At 50.6% G+C, this 23,003-nt stretch overlaps 1 protein-coding gene across 4 annotated transcripts in view; it reads left to right on the top strand.

Annotated features, from left to right (window-relative positions):
• The first annotated feature begins 4,976 nt into the window (after nucleotides 1-4,976).
• The window catches only part of Epha10 (EPH receptor A10), a 36,023-nt gene continuing 17,996 nt past the window's right edge, over nucleotides 4,977-23,003 (top strand). For 2 of the 4 annotated variants that reach the window (XM_057784583.1, XM_057784581.1), the window contains exons 1-6: nucleotides 4,977-5,156; nucleotides 7,091-7,155; nucleotides 9,248-9,926; nucleotides 17,635-17,790; nucleotides 18,143-18,493; nucleotides 22,313-22,497. In XM_057784583.1, coding sequence (XP_057640566.1) covers nucleotides 5,051-5,156; nucleotides 7,091-7,155; nucleotides 9,248-9,926; nucleotides 17,635-17,790; nucleotides 18,143-18,493; nucleotides 22,313-22,497 — 1,542 coding nt within the window. In that variant the 5' untranslated portion in view covers nucleotides 4,977-5,050. Of the gene's footprint in view, nucleotides 5,157-7,090; nucleotides 7,156-9,247; nucleotides 9,927-17,634; nucleotides 17,791-18,142; nucleotides 18,494-21,400; nucleotides 22,289-22,312; nucleotides 22,498-23,003 lie in introns of those variants that run through there. The other 2 variants (XM_057784582.1, XM_057784584.1) reach the window with 2 other exon arrangements.

Here is a 23,003-nt window from a genome sequence, read left to right as displayed (position 1 = left end):
ATAGATGCTGATCGAGTGTGGCCGTCACCCAGCTTCCCAGCGCACAGATTCCTTCTTAAAGCTGTGGTATCAAGTTTGTAAGCCTGGACCGTGATGAATTCACAAAGGTAAATGTCACTTCTGATACCACTTGGCAGCTGGCCAGGTATCGAGTCCCGATGACACTTCCACCTCTTCAAGCCCATTTCTTTCTTTCAGACTTCTTGGCTTTCCAGCCACTCCTCTCAGCCAGCTGTGGCTTTGTCCCCCCTCCCCCCCCATCCTCTACAGCCTTTACCTAATTCTGTCCTTCTTCCTTTCTGACCACTTAATCTTCCTTCATCCTTTCCTCCCCTATTTTGACTTTAATTAACGATGGTGTTGAGTAGCTGTGTTGAACCATTTACTAACCTTAGACCCTAAAGCTGGGAGTGATCGCACACACCTGTGCTCTGTACCTGGGAGATAGAAACAGGGCTATCCAGAGCTTAGGGTTGTCCTCAGCTACATAGGGAACTGGGGCTAGCCTGGTCTAAACGAGACCTTGTCTAAAGTTTCTTTTTGTTTACAACTCCAATTCATTTTTACTTGTGGAAAGTAACCATCTTGGGAATGCGAATCTCTTTGTTAATGCTAGTGAAGGAGATCTGGGATGGGCAAGGAAAGCAGCGAATGAAGATGTCCCTTTGTGGACTAAAGCTCCTTGCTGCTCGGCACCCCATGTCCTTCCTGAGAGCAGAGCTTGGTCCTGAGTCTGCGTGTGCTGTGTTAGTGTTCTCTGTGGAGGAGATGACCTTCTCTGTCCAGTGATATGCCCACATCTGTGACACCAGAATTTTTACATTTAGAAATTTGTTCAGTAGTGTGGAGATGGAAGTTATGGTAATGTTTGGATCTGCAGGCCTGGAGAGATGGCTCAGCAGTTAAGAGCACTGGCCGCTCCTGCAGAGGGGGCTCAGGCTCAATTCCCAGTACCCACATGGCAGCTCACAACTGTTTGTAACTCCAGCCCCAGGGAATCCAACATCCTCTTGTTACCTCCAAGGGCACCAGGCATACACATTGTGCACAGACATATAAGCAGCAAAAACACTCATGCACATCAAAAAAGTAATAATAAAATAATTCAAAATAAATAAATAAACTGAGGTCCTAATACTGACTTTTTTTTTTTTTGGTTTTTCGAGACAGGGTTTCTCTGTGGTTTTGGAGCCTTTCCTGGAACTAGCTCTTGTAGACCAGGCTGGTCTTGAACTCACAGAGATCCGCCTGCCTCTGCTTCCCAAGTGCTGGGATTAAAGGCGTGCGCCACCACCGCCCGGCTTGACTTTTTTTTTTTTTGACAGGGTTTTTCTGTAGCTTTGGAGACTGCCCTGGAACTCACTCTGTAGACCATGGTCTTGAGCTCTCCTCCTGAGTGCTGTGATTAAAGATGTGCACCACCACTGCCTGGCCATAATACTGACCTCTTAAAAAAAAAAAAGTTTGGGCCGGGAGGTGGTGGCGCCTTTAATCCCAGCACTTGGGAGGCAGAGACAGGTGGTTCTCTGTGAGTTCTGAGGCTAGCCTGGTCTACAAGAGCTAGTTCCAGGACAGGCTCCAAAGCTACAGAAAAAAAAGCAAAAACAAACAAACGTTTGGATCTGCATCCTGGAAGACCACTTGAAATCGTTGTTGGAATTGAGTTGGGTCTCACAGTCCGTACAGATTTCATGCTGCTCTGGTCTTAGAGGAGAGCGAAATAATGGAAGCCTCCCTCCCTCCCTTCCCACTTTAAGGAGCCTGAGAAAATGAAAAAGGAAACAGTTGTTTCCAGGTGAGTCCTGGGTCCCTCATTTCTTACTCTAGGAAATGAAGGCTGCTTGACTCTTAAAGACACCTGTCACAGGGGCTGGAGAGATGGCTCAGAGGTTAAGAGCACTGACTGCTCTTCCTGAGGTCCTGAGTTCAATTCCTAGCAACCACATGGTGTGGCTCACAACCATCTGAAATGAGATCTGGTGCCCTCTCTGGCGAGAAGGCATATATGCAGACAGAACACTGTATATACATAATACATAAAAATCTTAAAAAAAAAAGACACCTATCACAGAGTCTTGACTCCATAGACACCTGCCACAGAGTCTTGGTTAGACAGGAGGGGTAAAACGTGACTTCTGACCTGAGTATGAAGATGAGCCACGGAGAAATCCCAGGGCAGGCTAAAGTTGAAGGGTTCAGAACCATGGACAGAAACCCTGCCCAGAAGAGATCTGGTGCCCTCTCCTTCCCTTTTTGAGCCCCTCCCACCTTTCAGGGCTATTTCAGAGAAGCACCTAACCTTGGCTGTAGGTTGACTGGCTCCTAACACCTGAGAACTATAATAAACAATGACTTGGTTAATAGGAATCTCATCCTGAAGTATGAATGGGAGGGAAGCCTTCTTCCAAGGCAACAGCACGAAACCTTTGACTGACTGAGACCCGACTCAACACGGAAAATAATTCCGAGTGGTCGTCCAGGATGCAGATCCACCTTTAGTATAACTTCCATCTCCATATTACTGAACAAATTTCCAAATGTGGAAATTCTGGTTTCACAAATGCAGGGAGTATCTCACCGGACAGAGAAGGTCGCCTCCTCCATGGAGAACACTAACAAAGCACAAGTAAAGTCAGGACCAAGCCCTGCTCTCAGGGAGGAGGACATGGGGTGCAGAGTGATAGGGAACGATGCAGAACCTCCTCGCCAGAGGTTATCTGCTCCGCAACCTCCTGGAAAAGTGGGGTCTACTTTGGAGCAAGATCTGGCTGATTTGCATAAATCTGCAAACACAAGGGTTTCTCTGCTCTGATTGCATTGTATATAAAAATTGCTCACAGGAAGAATGAGAAGGATTAATTCGCTCTCCTTACTCCCCACCCACCCCCATGCCTAAGATCTCTGTCTGGCAACTTCCCCCATGTGCAAGCAACAGAGTCTCCCAATAGCCACGGTGTCTTGTGGGCATCCTATGTAGCTTTACCTAGCTAATCCCTTCCATCTGTTTGACTCCTGAAAGATTCCTGTGTGGCTCAGAGGGAGTAGTGTGTCATTTTTGTATCCAGGGTCAAAAGTCTCTGGAGCTGCGGCAAGAAGCCATGCCTGATGCCTTACTGACTGCCGAGGGGACAGGACCTGACTTTGAAGGTGGGGGGGCTGAGAGTGGTGGAATGAGGGACTCATTCTGAAATGAAAGGAGTCCTGGGTCTCTAAGCAGCTTCTAAAAATACCATCTCCCAGCACTGGGGGAGGGGGAGGGGCACCTGAGCGTGAGGAGAATGAAGAGCAGAGGAGGGAGGTGGGGGATACAAGAGCCTTTCTTCAGGAAGGTCTGATTTCAGGGACCCCACCTACCTCTTGGAACTAGACAGAGGCCACACCTCCTCTTGCTTCCCACAGTGTCTCAGCCCAGCCCTTCCTGATAATCTTTCTTCCCAGAAGCAAAGGAAACCAACCCTCCACCTACTTCTCCATTACTATTGTCCAGCAACTGTGTCTGTAGTAAGCAAGTTCTTTTGCATGCATGCACACACACACACACACACACACACACACACACGAGGGGGGGAGAGGGAGGAAGAGGAAGAAGAAAGGAAGGAAAGGAGGAAAAGAAATAGATTATGAGAATAGCTTGTGAATAACCAGTGATCTATGATGCCAAGGATTCCTATCCACTCAGTGCCCAGGGGTATGGGTTATGGCAGAGTTCCTCAGCACAGAGAATGGTGCCCAGGAAGGGTTAGCTGGAGGGGTGAGGAGTATGTGTTTAAGCAAAATGTACAGGTGCTGGGACCCCCCAGTCAAGTGCATAGGAGGCTCGCACTCACACTTCAGGCTTCTCTGTCTGTTGTTGCACTTAAAGGGAGAGGGGCTCTGGCCTCCCCTGAAAAGGTGGATGGTGCTTCAGCCCCTCAAGTTTATTTCAAATGGTGACGCTCAATATCTGCTTCCTCCGTTCTATCGGCCCCCAGCCGCCCCCCCCCAATGGTTAAACCTTCAGCTAGCACAAAAGTGACCTTCATTAAATAGAGGTCGTGTCCCACGTTTCCTTGCGGCTTCTTCAGCTCCGGCTGAACTCTTCCAGGACTGCTCCGCCTCTTTCTCAGGGACCTCAGATTCCCGGTGCTGCATTTCTCCTCATTCTCCTGGGGTGGGAGGAGTGGGGTGCTCATAGGGGACCCACACCTTGAACAGACTGTGGATAGAGGTTGGGGGGTGTGCTGCTATGTGTATCGACAGCAGAAGCAAGAACCCGGAAAGCGGATTGTTCGTGCAAAATCTGTCACTGCCCCATCTCAGCAGCGTCCACATGGTTTCCCAGCCTCGGAAGCGGTGCGGGTAGGGTGGGACTCTGTCTCTGGCTTGACTCTCTTTTTCCAAGCAGCTCCTAGGATCGGGATCCGTGCCTGTGTGTGTGTGTGTGTGTGTGTGTGTGTGTGTGTGATGAGGGCGGGAGAAAAAGGAGGAAGGGTTGAACCATGAAACACTGGGAGCCGCAAACACAGGAAGAGGCCAAGGACTGGGAGACACCAGAGCTCCCTAGAGCTTCAGGTCAGGCTATCAGACTCGGAAACCCCTGCAAGTCCTGGGAACAAGGGTGCTCCCAAGAATAGCTAAGAGACTGCAAGTGTCGCTGCTTCCCCCGCGGACCGCCTCTCCATAAACCACGCCCACAGCGCCTACTTCTCAGGATTCAGAGAGCTAAGGTTTAAGGGTCGCTGGTCCACCGACGCCAGCTTGGCTCGCTCTTCAGCATCCCCGCTAGCTCTCAGGGCTGCCCTACCCCCACGGTTTGGAGATCTGCGGGACCCCTTGGTTTTCCCCTCCAGCTGGGCGATCCGCCCCTGGCCTGTGAAACTCCACCTCCTCATTCTCTGCTGGCCGGGATTGGTGGACCTCCCGCGGCAAGGCCTAGCGATTGGTCCCCATGGATGATGGTGACCAGCGAGACTCCACCCCCAGCCGGCCTTGGGGTCTGGGGGCACTGCTCAGCGGTGCTGGGCTGGCAAGGCTTGAGCCGCCGCCGCACTGACAGCTCCGTCTGTGGACCATGGAGACTGGCGCCGGTCCACACCCGCTGCGCCTGTTCGTCTGCCTGATGCCACTCTACCTCGCTCTGCTTCTGGGACCCGGGCGACCCGGGACCGCCGAGGAAGGTAAGGTGGGTTGTGCCTGGGAGCCTGCGATGCCAAGAAAAAGAAAAAAAATAGGGAGTTGGGGGGCTAGGTAACTGGAGGAAGGAGTGGTTGGAGAGACTACTCTGTTTGGGGGCTTGAAGCAAGCAAACAGCAGGGCGGGAAAGAACTGGAGAGAGAGGGGAGGCTGGTTCAGCGATAGAGAAGAGAGGGGTATTGAGGAGCTTAGGTCTGGAGACCTAGAAGGTTGGGGAAGAAAGACTGGGGAACATAGGAGCCCGAGGCAGTTCAGGGGCCGTTGAGACGGACAGGCCGAATGATTGGAGGTGGGAGGTGTAAGGGCGGGGTGATGAAGGGAGCAGGGAAACCGAGGGGATGCGGCGAGACCCGAGCATGAGGCGGGATGAAGACAAATAGAGGGGGCCTAGGGGATCGTGGTGTGGACAGCTGGAGTCTGGCTGCTAGTCATCCGGGCCGAGTCCGGGCGCTGCCCGAAGTGCTGATTGTGGAGCTGTCCGCAGTGCTGAATCGGGATCGAGTCCACCACGCGCGGTCCGCGTTGCGGAGGATTTGGGGCTGTCATTAGCGCCGGAGTCTTGCCTCTGCTCCTACACCTCTGGGGGCTGTACGCTCAGCTGAATCCAGAGGCGTCACAACCAGGTGCAGAACCCTTAGATACTGGAGCAGACTCTGCTCGCAGGGTCTGTCCTGGCGCAGGATGGCAGATGCCTGCCACCAGTACGCAATTCCCAAGCACTGTTGGTGATGAAAACCCAGCGCCCTGTCGGCGGCCCTGCCCACCGTCGCGACTACCTCTAGAACCAGTCCCTTTTGGAAGACCCCACATTGGAAACCCACCCCCTTTCTTAGCAATCTAGGGAAGTAATTTTTCTGAGGTTTGGGGATGGCCTGGCTTCCTGTGTTTAAGCAGAGGGTTCTGCTATCCAGACCTGGGCTTCTCTGAGCCCAACCCATGATGCAGGCTGCCAACCTGTCACATCCTGAGGGAATAAAGTGAATCCAAGCCTTCCTGGTGAGGAGGGGCTGGAGAGGGCCATGGATGATATGGCAAAGGGCCCATGATGTTCTTTCAAACGTTGTAGAGGTGGCAGCCCCGGGGGAACGGTCTGGATAGAGAAGCAAAGATTTCTGATGTTTCCTCTTGCTAAGTGGTCTCTCCACTTCATTTTCACCCGAGGCCCCGGAAGGCAAATGAAAAAGATTTTGGTCTCCTCCATGACTGGTGAACTGACCTTGGATCTGAGTAGATTTGAGGTGCACCCAAGAAATCCAAGACCCACAGCTAGTTGATAGTTTCCTCCTGCTGGTTGACAGTTAAATATAGTTTGGGGGGAACTTAGGGAGGGTGAAGAGGGTCACTGACTTCTGTCCCTAATGTGAAAGCTGACCTTAGAGTATTTGCCATGGACTCTGTGGAAGGCTGAGAATGACACTCACTTCAACAACAACAAAAACGGCCAGGTCCTAATCCCCAGAACTTGTTAATGTCACTTTAAGTGGTAAAAATAAATAAACAAACAAACAAATAAATAAATAAATAAATAAATAAATAAATAAATAAATAAATAAATAAAGGACTGGTAATGGGAGTGGGAATTTTGACATGAAGAGATCACAATGGCCCTCATATGAGCGCAATGAGACTCGGAGCCAGAGGAGAAGGCAGCATGGTCATAGAAACAGAGGTTGGGGTCAGACACTGAAGAGGGGAGAGAGGGCATAAGCCATTGGGTTTGTGGTCATTTGTCACAAGCCTCAGGTGCCTTAGTTAATCACAGTGGCTGCCCTCCGTAGCCTCGAGCTACTCGGGTCTTCTGGAGCTGTGTTCTGCTCCCCGTCCCCTCCCGTGGCGATCTGGGGTGGACCCAGCAATCGCTCCTACCCTCCTCCTCTAACAGTGTGGCTTTCTGACATCCGTTTTTCCCTCTCCTTAGTCATCCTCCTGGACTCCAAAGCTTCCCAGGCTGAGCTGGGTTGGACTGCACTGCCGAGTAACGGGGTAGGTGTTGAACTGTCGCTCCATCCCAAGGGTCCTCCAATAGGCCAAGACTCAGCCAGTCCCTTTATCACCCTGCGTTCACCTAGGATCAAAATGTACCACAGAAACTCCCACCCACGCTCAGGCAGGCAACCTTAGCTAAATGCAGTGGGCCATACACACAAAGATAGGTGAGTAGGAGAGTGGCTTGCTGGGAAGAAGTGGTTTGGTGGGGGGGGGGAGATAAGAGAGAATAATAGGGGAGATACAGCTAAAGTACATTATATATTAGGAAAATGTGAAGGAATTTAAAAATTGTTGTTTATTTATCTATCTATTTATTTATTGTGTTTATGTGTGTGTGTATATGTGTTGGTGCCACGGTGTGTGCACATGGAGATCAGGACCACCAGTTGGAATCCATTCTCTCCACACACCATGTAGGTCCTGGGGATCAAACTCAGGTCAGACTTGATGGCAAGTGCATTTACCCATTGAGGTATCTCAGCTGCCCCATAAAAGAATTTTTGTTTCATTTTGTTTTTCAACACAGGGTTTCTCTGTCCTGGAACTCCCTCTGTAGACCAGGCTGGCCTTGAACTCCTTAGAGATCCTCTTGCCTCTGCCTCCTGAGTGCTGGGACTAAAGGTGTGTGCTACCACCGCCTGGCCCCATGAAAGAAGTTTTCAAGATGAGCCACAGAGTTCGTGTTCTCTGGAACCCTTGGTATCGAGCCAGAGCAGCTCTGCTAGAGAACACGAAGGCTTCAGTTGGTCAGTGAGCTAAATAAATGAGAGAACTGGCTGTGTCTAAGGACAGCAGTGTGAGCTGGATGAAAATGCTGGGCATTGTCTCACACACAGTAGGCTCCTGGTAGCTGTCAATTATTGGCAGATTAAGCAAGGTGGGGGGAGGAGTGAGGTAGAAAGGTCACTGAGCACAGTTTAGTGACTTCAGGTACCATCCCTAGCTCTGTCATTAACTCACAGTGCCCATGCATTCAAGTGGCTCCCCCTCTGCAACCTCAGTTTCCCCATGCACAAAAATAAAGATTGTAGCCGGGCGCACACCTTTAGGTGTGATCACAGGCAGATCTCTGTGAGTTCAAGGCCAGTCTGGTTTACAGAGTGAGTTCCAGGACAGCTAGGGCCGTTACACAGAGAAACCCTGTCTCAAAAAACCAAAAAGCCCAACCAAACAAAAATAAATAAATAAAAAGATTTCGGCCAGGTGCTGGAGGCACATACCTTTAATCCCAGCATTTGGAAGGTAGAGGCAGGCAGATCTCTATGATCTACATAGTGAGTTCCAGCACCGCCAGGAAGACACAGAGAAACCCTGTCTTAAAAACAAAACAAAATAAATATATAAATAAAACAAAGATCATGCTTGGTTTTCAGCACACGTGTTAAATTAGGATGATGTAGGGAAGATCAGTGTGGTCTGCAAGGACAACATGTAAGTCCACGAAGTGCTGCATATTTTAAAAGGAAAAGAGATAGTCCGGTGTGATAGTCTATGTCGGTAATCCTAGCACTCTGGGGCTGAGGGAGAAAAACTGATGTGAGTTTGAGGCCAGCCTAGGATATATAATGAGATTAAGGCTAGCTTAGGCTATGGAATGAGATCCTGCCTCAAAAAAAAAAAAAAAAAAAAGAAAAAAGAAAAAAGAAAAAAGAAAAAGAAAGGAAAAAATGAAAAATGAAAAAGATTGGAAATGGCATTATGCCACAGGCCTGTAAGCCTAGCTAGCTACGTGACAGAGTAAGTTTTCTTTCTTTCTTTTTTTTTTTTTTTTTTGAGGCAGGATCTCATTCCATAGCCTAGGCTAGCCTTAATCTCATTATACTTAGATGTAATGTCAAAACAAAAAGAGGAAAGAGGTCTGTGGTAGAGCGCTTGCCCAGCAAGCCCAAGACCTAGGTTCAATCCCCAGTACTGGAAAGAAAATGGATTTGACTTGTTCCTTTCCAAAGTGTCTCCTCTTCCCGCGTTTTGTCATATTTAGGGGCTTGTATGGTAGGGGGCGGGAAGGCAGAAGTGAAAAAGATGGAGACGGGCCAGTGCTCAAGCTCCGGGCTCTAAGGTGTCCACCTCTGTGCTGTTGCCTCAGTGGGAGGAGATTAGTGGCGTGGACGAACATGACCGTCCCATCCGGACATACCAAGTATGCAACGTGCTGGAGCCCAACCAGGACAACTGGCTGCAGACGGGTTGGATTAGCCGTGGCCGTGGGCAGCGCATCTTCGTGGAACTTCAGTTCACGCTGCGGGATTGCAGCAGCATCCCTGGCGCCGCAGGCACCTGCAAAGAGACTTTCAACGCTTACTACCTGGAAACGGAGGCTGACCTGGGACGTGGGCGTCCCCGCCTAGGAGGCAACCGGCCCCGCAAGATAGACACTATCGCCGCTGATGAGAGCTTCACGCAAGGCGACCTGGGGGAACGCAAGATGAAGCTGAACACAGAGGTGCGTGAGATCGGCCCCCTCAGCCGGCAGGGTTTCCACCTAGCCTTCCAGGATGTGGGTGCGTGTGTGGCGCTGGTCTCGGTGCGTGTCTACTACAAGCAGTGCCGTGCCACAGTGCGGGGCCTGGCGGCCTTCCCCGCCACAGCAGCTGAGAGTGCCTTCTCCACCCTGGTGGAAGTGACTGGAACGTGCGTGTCCCACTCAGAAGGGGAGCCTGGCAGCCCTCCCCGCATGCACTGTGGCGCCGACGGCGAGTGGCTGGTGCCCGTGGGTCGTTGCAGCTGCAGTGCAGGATTCCAGGAACGCGGTGACATCTGTGAAGGTATCCAGGGCACCTGGAGGAATGGGATGGGGACATAGCATGCAGGTGGCAGGAAAGAGTGTGCCCTCTATGAAGAGGCAGGAGTGGAAGTGGAGAAGCCACAGGAGGAGCTGGGAGTCAAGACCTTTTGTGCGGTTTCTAGTGGGCTTAGCCAAGACCGACTGGAAGAAGTGAATCTGACCCCGTATAAGGATGTATTAGGAACCAGGTAGTGGTTTAGGCCTGTAAAGCCCAGCTCTCAGATGCTGAGTCAGGAAGAGCATGAATTCAAGGCCAGACTAGACACATAGTAAGATGCTGTCTTAAACTAAATAAAACAAAAAAACAGGCAAACAAAAAATAAAAACGCAGAGCTCTGTGTTCCAGGAAATATGATAGGTTCCCATTAGCAAAGAGATGAGCACCTGCCTCAGTTGTAAAGTGGGGAATGGGCAGTCAGAATTGGAATTCGGGCTTGCCCAGCTCTGGGAACCTATTGCTCTGCCATGCCTCCTTCATGTATAAGAAAAGAACTCCACAGCAGTTCAAACCTCAGGCTAGCATTATAGGCACTTCACCCTTGACCATATTCAAGCCAGGTTGTCGGGGGGCATCTCAGGGATCAAGGGTGGCAACTTGCACAAGATGGCTCCTAGGATCCCACTCTGTTTTCTGAAATAGAGTTGTCGTGACACTGGGGGTATTTTCTGGGTCTCTGGGTCTGTGGGTTCGAAGCGGCAGGATAGGGTGGGATCTGGAATGTGTGCATTTAGTCAGAAAGGTCGAAGGATGTACTCCCCGCCCCCCCCCCGTGTGTGTGTGTGAGAGAGAGAGAGAGAGAGAGAGAGAGAGAGAGAGAGAGAGAGAGCACACGTGCATGCATGAAGTACAAGTAGAAGCCAGAGGAAAACCCAATAGAATCAGCTCTATCCTTCCAGCATGGGTTCTGGTATTGGGTATTGAACACCAGTTGTCAAGCTGGACAGCAGTTGCCCTTTCTCGCTGAGCCATCTCATCACCAAACGATGGACTTCCTAAAGCAGGCAATAGAAACGGGTCAGACACAAGCTCACATCTAGATGCAAAGGGGCAAAGATTTATTTTTTAAGTCATAAGGAAGAGATATGTGGGGCTGGAAAGATGGCTCAGGGGTTAAGAGCACTTGCTGTTCTTGCAGAGGACCCAACTTCAATTCCCAGCACCCACATGGTAGTTCACAACCACCTGAAACTCCAGTGCCAGGGATCTGACACCCTCTTCTTCCAGGCACATATGTGATATGCAGACAAAAACCCATACATATAAGTTAAAATAACATTGAAAAGGAAAGTAATATGTGCTACCCAGGGCTACAGAATGGTAGGTGACAGAGGAGGTGACCGAGCTTGGTGTTGCCATTTCACCTGTTGCACTGACCAAAAATGACCCAAGGGAAGAAGGGCTTTTAGTTTACAGGTCAGAGTCCATCACTGAGGAACGTCAGGGAAGGAACGCAAAGCCAAAGCCACGGAGGAAGACTGCTTTCTGGCTCAAATGTTTAGCTAGCTTTTTATACAGCCCAGGACAGTCTGACCAGGGAAGGGTGCCTACCACAGTGGACTGGGTCCTCCTACTTCAAGACAGTCCCTCACAGACATCCCGCAGGCCAGTCTCATCTGAGAAATCCTCAGTTGAGCCTCAGGTGATGCTCGGCTCTGACAGTTACAGCTAACCAGGACACATGTTTTCCTACTCACTCTATCATCCGCTCCTATGAGCAGAGGATACCGGCTGCATCGCACAGTTCTTATGTGTGTGGATGAACGCAGCCTCCCATTCTCTGGGAAACTGCAGTTAACATGAAAGAGGCAAGAACCCGAGCTCTCCCAAGCATCCCGTTCTCACGGAGTCCTCTATGCCTGTGCTAAGTGGTGTGCTGACATCGATGTGTATATGCGTGTGTTTCTGAGCTCAGGCAGTAGTCAGCAGCCCCAGGGTTCATCATAGGACAGGTTGTGGTAGGTGCTCAGTGGAGATACATTGGGGGATCGTGTGTCTTAGTTCCCTTTCTGCTGCTATGACAGAATAGCCTGACAGAAATAACTTAAGGGAGAAAGAGTTTTTTTGGCTTATGATTCTACGTTACAGTCTATCATGGTGAGGAAGCCGTGGAGGCAGGATCCTGAGAACTGACCACTTTCTATACACAGGCAAGAGCAGAGCCCAGTGAACTGATGATGCCTGTCGGTGCTTTGCTATCTCTCCATCCTATACAATCCAGACACCTGCTCGGGAATTGGTGCCACCCACAGCTCCAATGGGCCTTTAATACTTGAGAGGCAGAGGCAGGAAGATCTCTGTGAGTACAAGGTCAGCCTGGTCTACTTAGTGAGTTCCAGGATAGCCAGGGCTTTGTAAACAGACCCTGTCTCAAAAACAAACAAAGATTTTTTTTTCTTTCTACTTCAATTAACTCAGTCAAGACAATCCCTCACAGACATTCTCAGAGGTTAACCTTCTGCTAGAGATGTGCCTAGAAATCTGTCTCCTAGGTGTCAAGTTGACAGTCAATGCTAAGCCATCAGACTGTAGTTGTGACATGTCCACAGAGAGCCCGGTTCTGAGGACGGAGAGAGTTTTCCAAAGGAAGGGAGGTTTCTCTTCCTGGTGGCTGAGACATTCTGCAGAGGCATGGTGACAGGAAGGAACAAAGTGGTTGGTACTAAATAAGTAATCCAGTGTGGTTACTGCAGAGGGCATGTGGGCGTGCGAGGCGTGAGTGATGAGCTGGGAGAGGGGCAGGGCCTGAGTGAAGGGTGAGATAAATACTTTATGCTTTAAGCCAATGAGGAGGGAAGCCAACACCTTCAGATCACTCAAGCTGCCAATAGCAAAAGGAAGGATGGGGTGGGAAGCGTTGGAGGATGGAGGGGGGGGAAGGAAGGCAACACAATGGTCCAGGAGAGAGACTGCGAGTCCTGAACTGAAGTGGATGCAGCTGTCCTTGAGTGATCAAGATGGAAGTGATGGGAGGCGGGGTGGTTGCTGAAAGCCTGTTCTCTAAGAACCTGGAGGCAGGAAGAACAGGGTTCAAGGCCATTCTCACCTACATAGTGAATCTGATGCTAGCCTAGGCTACATGAGACCCAATCTCAAAAAGAAACAAAGAAAGAAAAAAAAACCCTAAGAGGCAAGGTGACTCAACAGGCAAATACTCTCGTTATGTAACCTATACCCAGCAAAAATGAATTTTCTAAAAGTGATTTTGGCTCATGCCTTTAGGCCAGTGGCTCTCAACCTTCCTAATGCTGCGACCCTTTAATACAGTTCCTCATTTTGTGCTGACCCCAACCATAAAATTATTTTCATTGCTACTTCACAACTGTAATCTTGAAACTGTTATGAATCATAAAGTAAATATGTTTAGAGATGGAGGGTTGCCAAGTGGTTTGTGACCTACAGGTTGAGAACCACTGCTTTAATCCCAGCAATTGGGTGGCAGAGGAAGGCAGGTATCTGTGAGTTCCAGGACAGCCTGGTCTACATAGTGAGTTCTAGGATAGTCAGGGCTACATAACAAACCCTGTCTAAAAATAAAGCAATTGGAGGAGGTATGCTGAGGGGTAAAGGGTAGAGAGGAGAAGGAGATAGCGCGGTGGTTCAGGGAGCTGAATAGTCAGAAGACAGCAGCCTATAGCATGGTGAGCACTCAGACATATCAAGGGTTGGATAGAGTTCACTCGGTCTTGGCAAGAACAATTTCAGTGGAGCAATGGAGAGAAAAGGCTGCAGTCAGCTGAAGAACAAAGAACCCCGAGGAGCCAGATTGGTTCATCATCCAACTTAGGGATGTGACTGAGTTAGCATCCATGAAGCCCTTGGTTCCAGCCTAGTATCACAGAAACCAGACATGGTGGTACATGCCTAGAATCCCAATACTCAAGAGGTAGAGACAAGAGGATCAGATGTTCAGTCATCCTTAGCTGCACGGTGTGAGGCCAGTCTGAGTTATGTGAGACTCCCTTACACACACACACACACACACACACACACACACACATGCATGAACACACGTGTGCACAGTCACTAGGAAAGACTCGCAGCCTGGATTTGAAGGGAGAAGAGACAGCATCTTCAGCAGGATGTTGGGTGGATAGGATCTTTGTGTATGAACATGTTGTTTGAACAAAGAGAGAACTTTTATTGCAGACCAGAGACACTGTATATATACTGGGTGGGGTGTGCAGGGGGGCAGTGGCATACCAAATGTGTGGGGAGCAATCTGTTCAAGAGGAAGGAGTGTTTTATTACCGACACGGGCTAAAATTGCTGACGCATGTTGCTAATAAAAAGCAGGACAACTTTTAGTCGGTTTTAGGATTGTTTTAAAATAGTCTATAGTCAGAGCCCTTATGCCTGCATGGAAATGGGCTGCTTTTCTGCTCCGCCCACTAGTGACATCACTGGAAAGAGGCAGTAGAGAGGGGGTTGCAAAGACCAGTAGGGGAGGTGACAGATGGAATGTTGACTTTGGGGGGAGGGAGGTGAAAGGCAGGGGTCCAGAGCAGAGATGACAAATTATCCTAAAACAGAGGGTGGCTCATCCCCACCTTTCAGACTGCAGGAGAGGAGATGTGGATCAGAATGTGTGTGTGTGTGGGGGGGGTTGCGGTTTCCATAGCCAGATGTTGGAAGGAATTACCAACTCACAACCTCTCTCTGTGCTTTGCCAGGTGTGGAGGTGACAGGGCAGGGACAGTCGGATTCCTGTGTACTTTATAGTGCCTCTTTAGAACCTAGAACACCTGGCTTATAACAGATGATAAAACTGTGGGTGTTCAGGGACTAGAGATCTCTGGTTTGTGACATGCTCCCCGCCCCCAGGCTGAGACCAGATAAAAGTCACTTGTAATGGCGTCACCCCTGCCCAGGGCAGTGGGGGAGTGGGGGGAAATCTAGGACAAACTTTCCAAGGGAGGTGCTGTTGGAAGCAGACTTTGGGGAACTCAAAGAGCCAGGAGGCAGAGGGTGTGGGACATCACAAGTCAGAATAAGCAGCTCTCTGTGATGTTGAGAGTGGGCATAGTGGGGGGGGGGGCTGCTGGAGAGGGTAAGAAAGGGAGCAAAAGAGCTCAGGTTTGCACTGGTACCTGGGTCGTGTTCCAGCTACCACAGGAATCAATGAAATTCAGCTTCCTTCTAGGGAACACATTAGGGTTGCAAAGGTAACTTATCACCAAGTCTCTTGTGGGTCTGCCTGCTCCCTGAGACTATACAGATTACTTGGGACCCTTGGTGGGATGCCAGAGGTGACTCTACACAGGGCACCCAACTTGGGCTCTTCCTATGAATATCTGTCTATCTGGGAGCAAAGGGGTAGGAAGAGGGAGACTTCCCCATCATGAGGTATATGAGCTAAGCTGTTGAAAATGGTACAGGGCAAGGCTGTGGGAGTTGAACTATCTGATCTCTGAATTTCTGACTTTGACATTGAAAAGAGGAAGGTGCTGATTGTCTGTCTTTCAACACAACACTCTTCTAGACAATGCCTCTCCAAGTAGGACCACAGTTGCCTGTGATGGGGCCATGATGACCACAGCTAGGATGTTAACCCTCTTCTACTGAGAGCAAGGCACCTCTACATTCCTCCCAACACCCTGAGCCTTGAGGTGGGCACTTGTCCAGGCCCTCACCTCTCTATTTCAGCACACAGTCAACAGGCTGCCACAATTCCCATCTGACTGCTGGTTTTCTCAACCCAGAGCAGCAAAGCTAATAACCACACCAGACTTTCAAGTCTTGGCTTTGACATGACCACACCCAAAGGCCCACAGGGGTAGTTGCCCTGGATTTAGCACTAAAGCAGTGGTTCTCAACCTTTCTAATGCTGCAGTTCCTCATGTTGTGATGACCCAACTACAAAATTATTTTCGTCACAAATTCATAACTGTAACCTTGCTATGGCTATGAATTGTAATGTAAATATCTGTGTTTTCCAATAGTCTTTGGCAGCCCATGTGAAAGGGTAGTTTGAACCCCAAGGGGCCATGATACACAGGTTGAGAACCACTGTGCCAAAGGAAAGGGACTGCCAAGCCCCCTCTCCCCAGCTATGCTACAGGGGACTCTGGGCAAAATGGGACCCTCCCGGAGTCTAAGCCTTTCAAAGAATACGATGGTTCAGCTCTTAAGAGAGCACTTCCCAAGGGCTAGTCTCCCCCCCCCCCCGCTGTTGTTCTGTCTTCTCTGGTTCAGACTTCAGCTAGACTGGAGGGACGCACCAGAGTCATGTGCGGACCAGCCACACAGACAGCGGGGGCCAGGAGCTACCGCTCCAACCCTGACTGAGACCTTTTTAAAATGAGCATTTGGGATGGGGAAAAGTCTCGGTGGGTAAAAGTGCTTGCTGTGGCAGCCTGAAGAGCAGAGCTGAGATGCCCAGCATCCACATAAAAGCTGGGCATGGCAGAGCTTGTCTGTGACCCCAGCACAGGAAGGGGGCAGCAAATCCCAGCGGCGGTCTGGACAGCTAGAATAGCTGAGGCCATGAACTTCTGATTCCCAGAGACCCTGTCTCAAAAAGGAAGTTATCCAGAGGCAGAGAAAGACATTTGACATGGACCTCTGGCCTCTACATGTTCACAAAGGGCCACGTACACCCTCCCACTACACACACACACACAATAAACAAAATAGGACTTTAGAGTATGGTCTTGCCTGTAACTCCAGCATTTAGGAAAGGCAGGAAGAACAATTCAAGGTCAATCCTCAGCTACACCATCAGTTGGAGGCTAGCCTGGGCTGCAGGAGATTCTGCCTCAATCAGTTCGCCAGTTTGTGTTCATTGTTCCCTCCAGGGGCCCGGAAAGGGAGAAACACTATCACTGTTAATATCACTCTGATAACAATCCACACAGAAGTCGATCGTACCCGGGTTTTATCTCGGTCAGTCCTCCAATAATCTTGCTGAGGTCGCAGTGTATACAAAGCTCAGAAAGACAAGAGAATGAGAGGTGAACTTCGCTACAGACCCGTTTAGGCTGCAGTCTGTTCTTAGGAGCTGTGCTCTGGGTTAGGTGAGCGAAGGCGAGAGCAGCAAGGCTCCTGAGTAGTGTCACATAGAACTAGTCTAAGAAGCCACTGGAGCATTCTGACGGCTCCACCCCTCCACCTGCCCAGCTCTGCTTCCACACTGGCGTCCACCGTGTGAGCTGGAAAATGTTTACGCTCTTACTGGGCACAGTGGATGGTGGGAGGAGAATGAACTTTTGACATGTGTGTGTGTGTGTGTGTGTGTGTATGTGTGTGTGTGTGTGCATGTGCGCGTGTGTGAGTGCCCACCTGCCTGCCTGTCTAAATGGAATTGTGTATCTGTCCCCGAGTAAAGGGGACCAGTCCTTGAAGGCCGCACCCTTCTTTTCCCTTGCTTACTTAAGCCTGCTCCTTAGGGCCGTGTTGTCGGGGCTTTGAAAGGGGGCAGGCTGGGGTGGGAAAACCACTAACCGCGGGGCATTGGGCATCTTAACCTCTCCCAGCCTCACTTTTCTCTTTTTAACCATGGAGATAAAGTCAAATGTATTAACAGAAGTGAATTATGTCACCGTCCCCTGAACATACAGCATTTGTCAAGGACCAGGTGAGACTGGGCTAAGAGCTGTCACCCCACTCTCCCCACGTTAATCCAGGAAAAACAGGAATGCAGGGTGTGATGTGGTCAGGGAGGAGACTCCTCACCAGTCCTTTCCCACAGCCTGTCCCCCAGGGTTTTTCAAAGTGTCCCCAAGGCGGCCCCTCTGCTCACCATGCCCGGAGCACAGCCTGGCTCTGGAGAAGGCCTCTACATTCTGCGTGTGCCAGGACACCTACGCTCGCTCGCCCACTGACCCGCCCTCAGCTTCCTGCACCCGTGAGTGCCCCTCCTGACTGGCGGTGAGGAGGGGGTGAGACGGGGCGTTGGGAATTGGACTGGCAGAGCAAAAAGGAAGCCTGGGATGGGTCTGGGCACCCGGGCCTGGGGAACCCAGAAGAATGGAGATGGCTCTGTGGGTGGCCATCTCTCCACACCCCTAGCCGCTCTCTGGACCTGGCTGGGACGTCCCTTCTCTTTTTCATGCCCTCTGTGCCGGTGACCATGTCCCCATCCCAGTCCCCTCGATAGTCCATGTCTGCTACCTATGCGGATACCCGCGTCCCGAGTCCCCATACCCCGCGCGCTCGCGTCCCCTCCCGGCCGCACTCAGCGCCACCCCATGTCGCAGGGCCGCCGTCCGCTCCACGGGACCTGCAGTACAGCCTGAGCCGCTCCCCCCTGGCGCTGCGGCTGCGCTGGCTGCCGCCTGCGGACTCCGGCGGCCGTTCCGACGTCACCTATTCGCTGCTGTGCCTGCTCTGCGGCCGCGACGGCCCGGCGGGCGCATGCCAACCCTGCGGGCCACGTGTGGCCTTCGTCCCGCGCCAGGCCGGGCTGCGGGAACGAGCCGCCACGCTGCTGCACCTGCGGCCGGGCGCGCGCTACACCGTGCGCGTGGCCGCGCTTAACGGCGTCTCAGGCCCCGCGGCCGCCGCGGGAGCCACCTACGCGCAGGTCACAGTGTCCACCGGACCCGGGGGTAAGGCGGCGCGCCCCAGTGGAGACCGTCCCCCACTACCTCCCAGCCGGAGTTCTTTGCATGCATTCCCAAGGCTTTCGGGAACCCACGTGACCGCACCCCCCCTGACCCAGGTGGCGCCTCTGTGTCCCCCGTTCTCCCCGCCATCCCTTTGCTGACTCCACCCGCGTTCCCGGCCCTTGAAGGAGCAGGGACTCAGGCCAGGTCACAAGGCGACAGAGTGGTCGCCTTACTCATTTCTGAGACCAGACTGGGTTGAAAATCACCTTTGATACCACACCCTCCGCATCCTTGACATTTACTTCTGATTTGTTTCTCCTCTGGTGCACATTTTCAAGTAATCCCTCGAGTGCCCTTTGCAAGATGGATAAGCTCGAGCGGTGGCTTCCCAGTCTTTCCTGTCTGATTGCAGTGTGACCCTTCTTCCCTGTTTTCTGTGACCCTACCCTGTCAGTTGGGTTTCTAGCAAGGCTCGGGATGATTTTCGTTCTTTTGTAAGTACCTTGGGGGAATAGATGTGCACACACAGGGGTGTTTGAATAATTTCTTAGCCTGCTGATGAAAATGAGAACGTAACCAATATGGATTTCTTCCCATTCAGTCGGCTGGAGCACAGTAGGCCCTTTGATTCGCTCGTTCTTTTTTTCATTCCTGAGAAACTTCTCTTCGCTGCTGCTTTGAGCAGAGCGCCCACTGTATCTCTAAAACGATCTCTAAGCCTTAGGTTGTACATCCATCTTCTGATTCTCACATCTTGTCACTTCCTTTATCATTTTTAGCTCTTAATCCTTTTCCTAGGACTTTTCAGAGAGATTTTCCAATCTACCTGGTTTTCTGGGACACTTCTGTTCTTTATTATCTCTATTGAGATTTAACCCTTGCTATTGCCTTCACTTTTTTTTAAAAAAAAAAAAAACAAATCATGGCCTGGAAAAGTAGCTCCATGATATATTTGCCTAGCATGCCTGAGGCACTGGGTTTAATCACCAGTACCAAAGAAGGAAAGAAGGAGGGAGGGAGAGAAGGAGAAAGGAGAGGGAGGAAGGAAGGAAGAAAGAAAGAAAAAAAAAAGCAAGCATTTCTGCAATCCCGGTACTTGGGAAATGGAAGCAGGAGGACCAGGAGTTCAAGGTTATCCTCAGCTACGAAGTGAATCTGAGCACAGCCTGGGCTACATGACAGACTTTGTGTCAAAGAATGAGACACAATCAGGTATGGTGGTACATGCCTCTAATCCTAGCACGTGAGAGGCAGAGACCAGCAGATCTCTGTGAGTTTGAGTCCAGCCTGGGCTACACAGCAAGTTCCAGGACAGCCAGGGCTACATAAACAAACTTTGTCTCAAAAAAAAAAAAGCATGTATTGTCATAATTTTTCTACTAATAACTATTTCTATAAAACACTATGTGTATATGTGTGTGTGTGTATTGCAGGGTCTTTATTTTTTTATTATTTCATGTTTAGGGTGTTTTGCCTGTGTACCATGTTCATACTGGTAACAGCAGAGGCCAGAAAAAGGTGACAGATCTCCTGGAACTGGAGTTAGAGACAGCTGTGAGCTGCCATGTGGCTGCTGGGAATGGAATCCAGGCTCTCTGGAAGAGCAACCAGTGCTCTTAACTGCTCCAGCCCAGCTGAGGCTTGTCTTAAATTCATAGCAATCCTCCTGTTTCAGGTGCTGAGAGATTATAGGTGTAATTACAAGTCAGTTGCCATGACTCTGATACTTTGTTTTTGTTTTTCAAGACTAGGTTTTTCTGTGTAGCCCTGGCTGTCCTGGAACTTGCTCTGTAGACCAGGGTGACCTCAAACTCAGAGACCCACCTACCTGGGATTAAAGGTGTGCGCCACCACACTCAGCCATAGGTATCTTTTTAAAGGCAAGAAACCTCTCTTAGAACCTCTTCTCTTAACTAACATCTTTTATGGGCTAGAACAAAAGCAAACCCAACCCTAAACCAACAGACAGTAAAGGGAATGAATACACACAAATATCTCAGAGCAACCATGACTGACCTGAGTATCCCCCACTCAGAATCAACAGGGCAAGGCAACAGGTTGCTGGTAGGGTGCCCTAGAAGCTCTTCTCCTCAGCCTGATGGGCCTTGGCCAAGCCGAGGTTTTAGTTTGATTTTTAGGATTCTTTTTGAATGTATATATATATATATATATGTGACTGAGGTCTGTGTGTGTGTGTGTGTGTGTGTGTGCGTACATGACATGTGGAGGTTAGAGGTTACCCTCTAATCCAGCCTCATGTTTGAGAAAGGCTATCTCTGAAAACCAGGCTAACTGTCCCAAGGGCTTTTAATACCAAAGCACTACATGGTTTCTGGGGTTTCTCAGATTCTCATGCTTGTACTCACTGAGCCATCTTACCAGCCCTTCATTGTCAGGATCTGTCAACCTTTCATTTACTATATCTCTGAGGGCCAAAATGGGACCATGTCCTACTGTGGATCCCCTGGCCAACTGATGCTCTTGACTAACAAAGCTCAAACACGACATCTCTTGCTTCCCTGTCTCTGCCCCCCCCACCCCCGCTCTGTGTCTATAAAGGGCTTTTCCACCTCCTAGGAAGCTTCCTCACTTCTCTCCCTTTCATGCCAGGTCCATGCGAATTCAGCCTGAGGCACTGCTGGGGGCAGGGGAGAGTACTCACCTCAGAAGCAACTGCCCACCGGAGTGGCAGGCTGCTCTTGTCCGGCTCACAAAGACATGGCTTTTTTCAAAGGGTCAGGCCCTGGGGAAAGACTAAAGGGTTTTTCAAGTTATTTTTAGGATAGGGGCAGTACTGCACTGTGGGTCATGTAGCCTGGGGTTCACTACAGCCACGCGGGTCCATTCAGTCCCACCGACTTTACAGAGGTTAAAAATATAATACCTCTTCCCCGTCCCCTATTCTAGCAATCAGCTGTCAACTGTGCGTTTTTGGCTCCTTCGGAATCCATAGTCACCCTGGAATTTAAGAGAGAAGGCCAGCTGGACACACGTGTACCGCAGGAGACCGGAAGCTCCCCACTGCTCCCCTTTGCTATCTGATATCTATTATCCCTGAATCCCTAGTGTCCCGGAACTATCCTACATTTTGCGCCATTTCCCGAACCTCTTGCCAGCACAGGACATTGCTGGTCATGGGCCACTCTGACTGGTGAACTTGACCAAGCCCCTGACCGTGTTTCTTGAGTCTTCGTGTTGTGAGGCTGGTTCTCTGAGAGTCCTTTGTGAACTCTTCATAGGGTTTTCCATGTTAAGATCTTGTCACCCTAGAGTAAAGACACCTTTGCATCATCCCAGTATGGGTGTCTTTTACTTTTTTTCTTCTCGCCTGGTTGCTCTAGCTAGAGCTTTAAGTACTATGTTGGCTAGAAGTGGAGCAGGTGGGCTTCCTGGTCTTTCTCCAGAGAAAGTTTCCAGTCTTTTACTCTTGAGTGTAATATTCTCTGGGAGCTTCACACGTTTTTCTCTTTATCATGTTGGCGTGATTTCCTTCTAATACTCGCTTGCCCGCTGCCGTACCACCGTGAACAAGCCAATCTCAGCTATACACGCTATTATGTCTTCAAACCACAGAAAGACTGACGGACTAGAACCAAGCCGGATGAGGGAAACTGGGTGGAGGGAAGGCAAGCAGGGCTTTCCCTCCCACTAGACAATGAAGGAGAGAGAAGCCTTGGCCAGAGATTCTCTCCTCAAGCCTCTTTCCCACAAGTCTCTGTCCCTCAGGCCCGCTCAACAGTCCGCATCTCCACCCACAGGCCACGCCCCCATCTAACATTGCGCCCAAGTGCATGCCCCGCCCCTCCTGCCTTCACCCAGATCTTGTGGGCAGTGGGTCCAGGAGGAGCGTCCCACTCTGCTTACCTTCAGCACCCTGGGAGGAGGATGAGATCCGCAGGGACCGCGTGGAGCCTCAGAGCGTGTCCCTGTCATGGCGGGAGCCTGTTCCTGCTGGAGCTCCCGGAGCCAACGGCACCGAGTATGAGATCCGCTACTACGAGAAGGTGAGTCTCGGCTGGAAGCCCCCTGGATCCGGGCCTGCCTGCCTCCCTCAGTCTCAGTCCTCTGCCATTCCAAACACAGCTGCGGCCTCCCAAGGTCTTCCTCCATCCCTTCTGTTCTCCTCTCCTCACTCGCCCATGGACATTTGCCATTTTGGTTTAGGGCTTAGCGGAGATGAAGAGCTTGGGGGTGTCTGGCTGAATTTACAGATACCATCTGCAGACCCCTTTGTAAAGGAAAGGCACACAGAGATAGCCACGTGACTACAGGAGTACTTTGCCAGGCTGGAGGGATATGTTCCAGAATAGAGAACTGCACTCCTGTGGCTTACTATAAAAGGGCTTGAGTGGAGAATCACGAAATTCACACACACTTTCGCATGTCATGGTGGCACAAACCTTTAATCCCAGCAGAGGCAGAGGCCAGCAGATCTCTGAGTTCAAGGCCAGTCTGGTCTACAGAGAGAGTTCCAGGCCAGTCAGGAATGCATTTGTGAGACCCTGTCTCA

This window comes from Chionomys nivalis, chromosome 11 (genome assembly GCF_950005125.1).
Source record: "Chionomys nivalis chromosome 11, mChiNiv1.1, whole genome shotgun sequence".
In the NCBI taxonomy this organism is placed as follows: domain Eukaryota; kingdom Metazoa; phylum Chordata; class Mammalia; order Rodentia; family Cricetidae; genus Chionomys; species Chionomys nivalis.
This window is presented reverse-complemented; position numbering and strand designations above follow the sequence as displayed.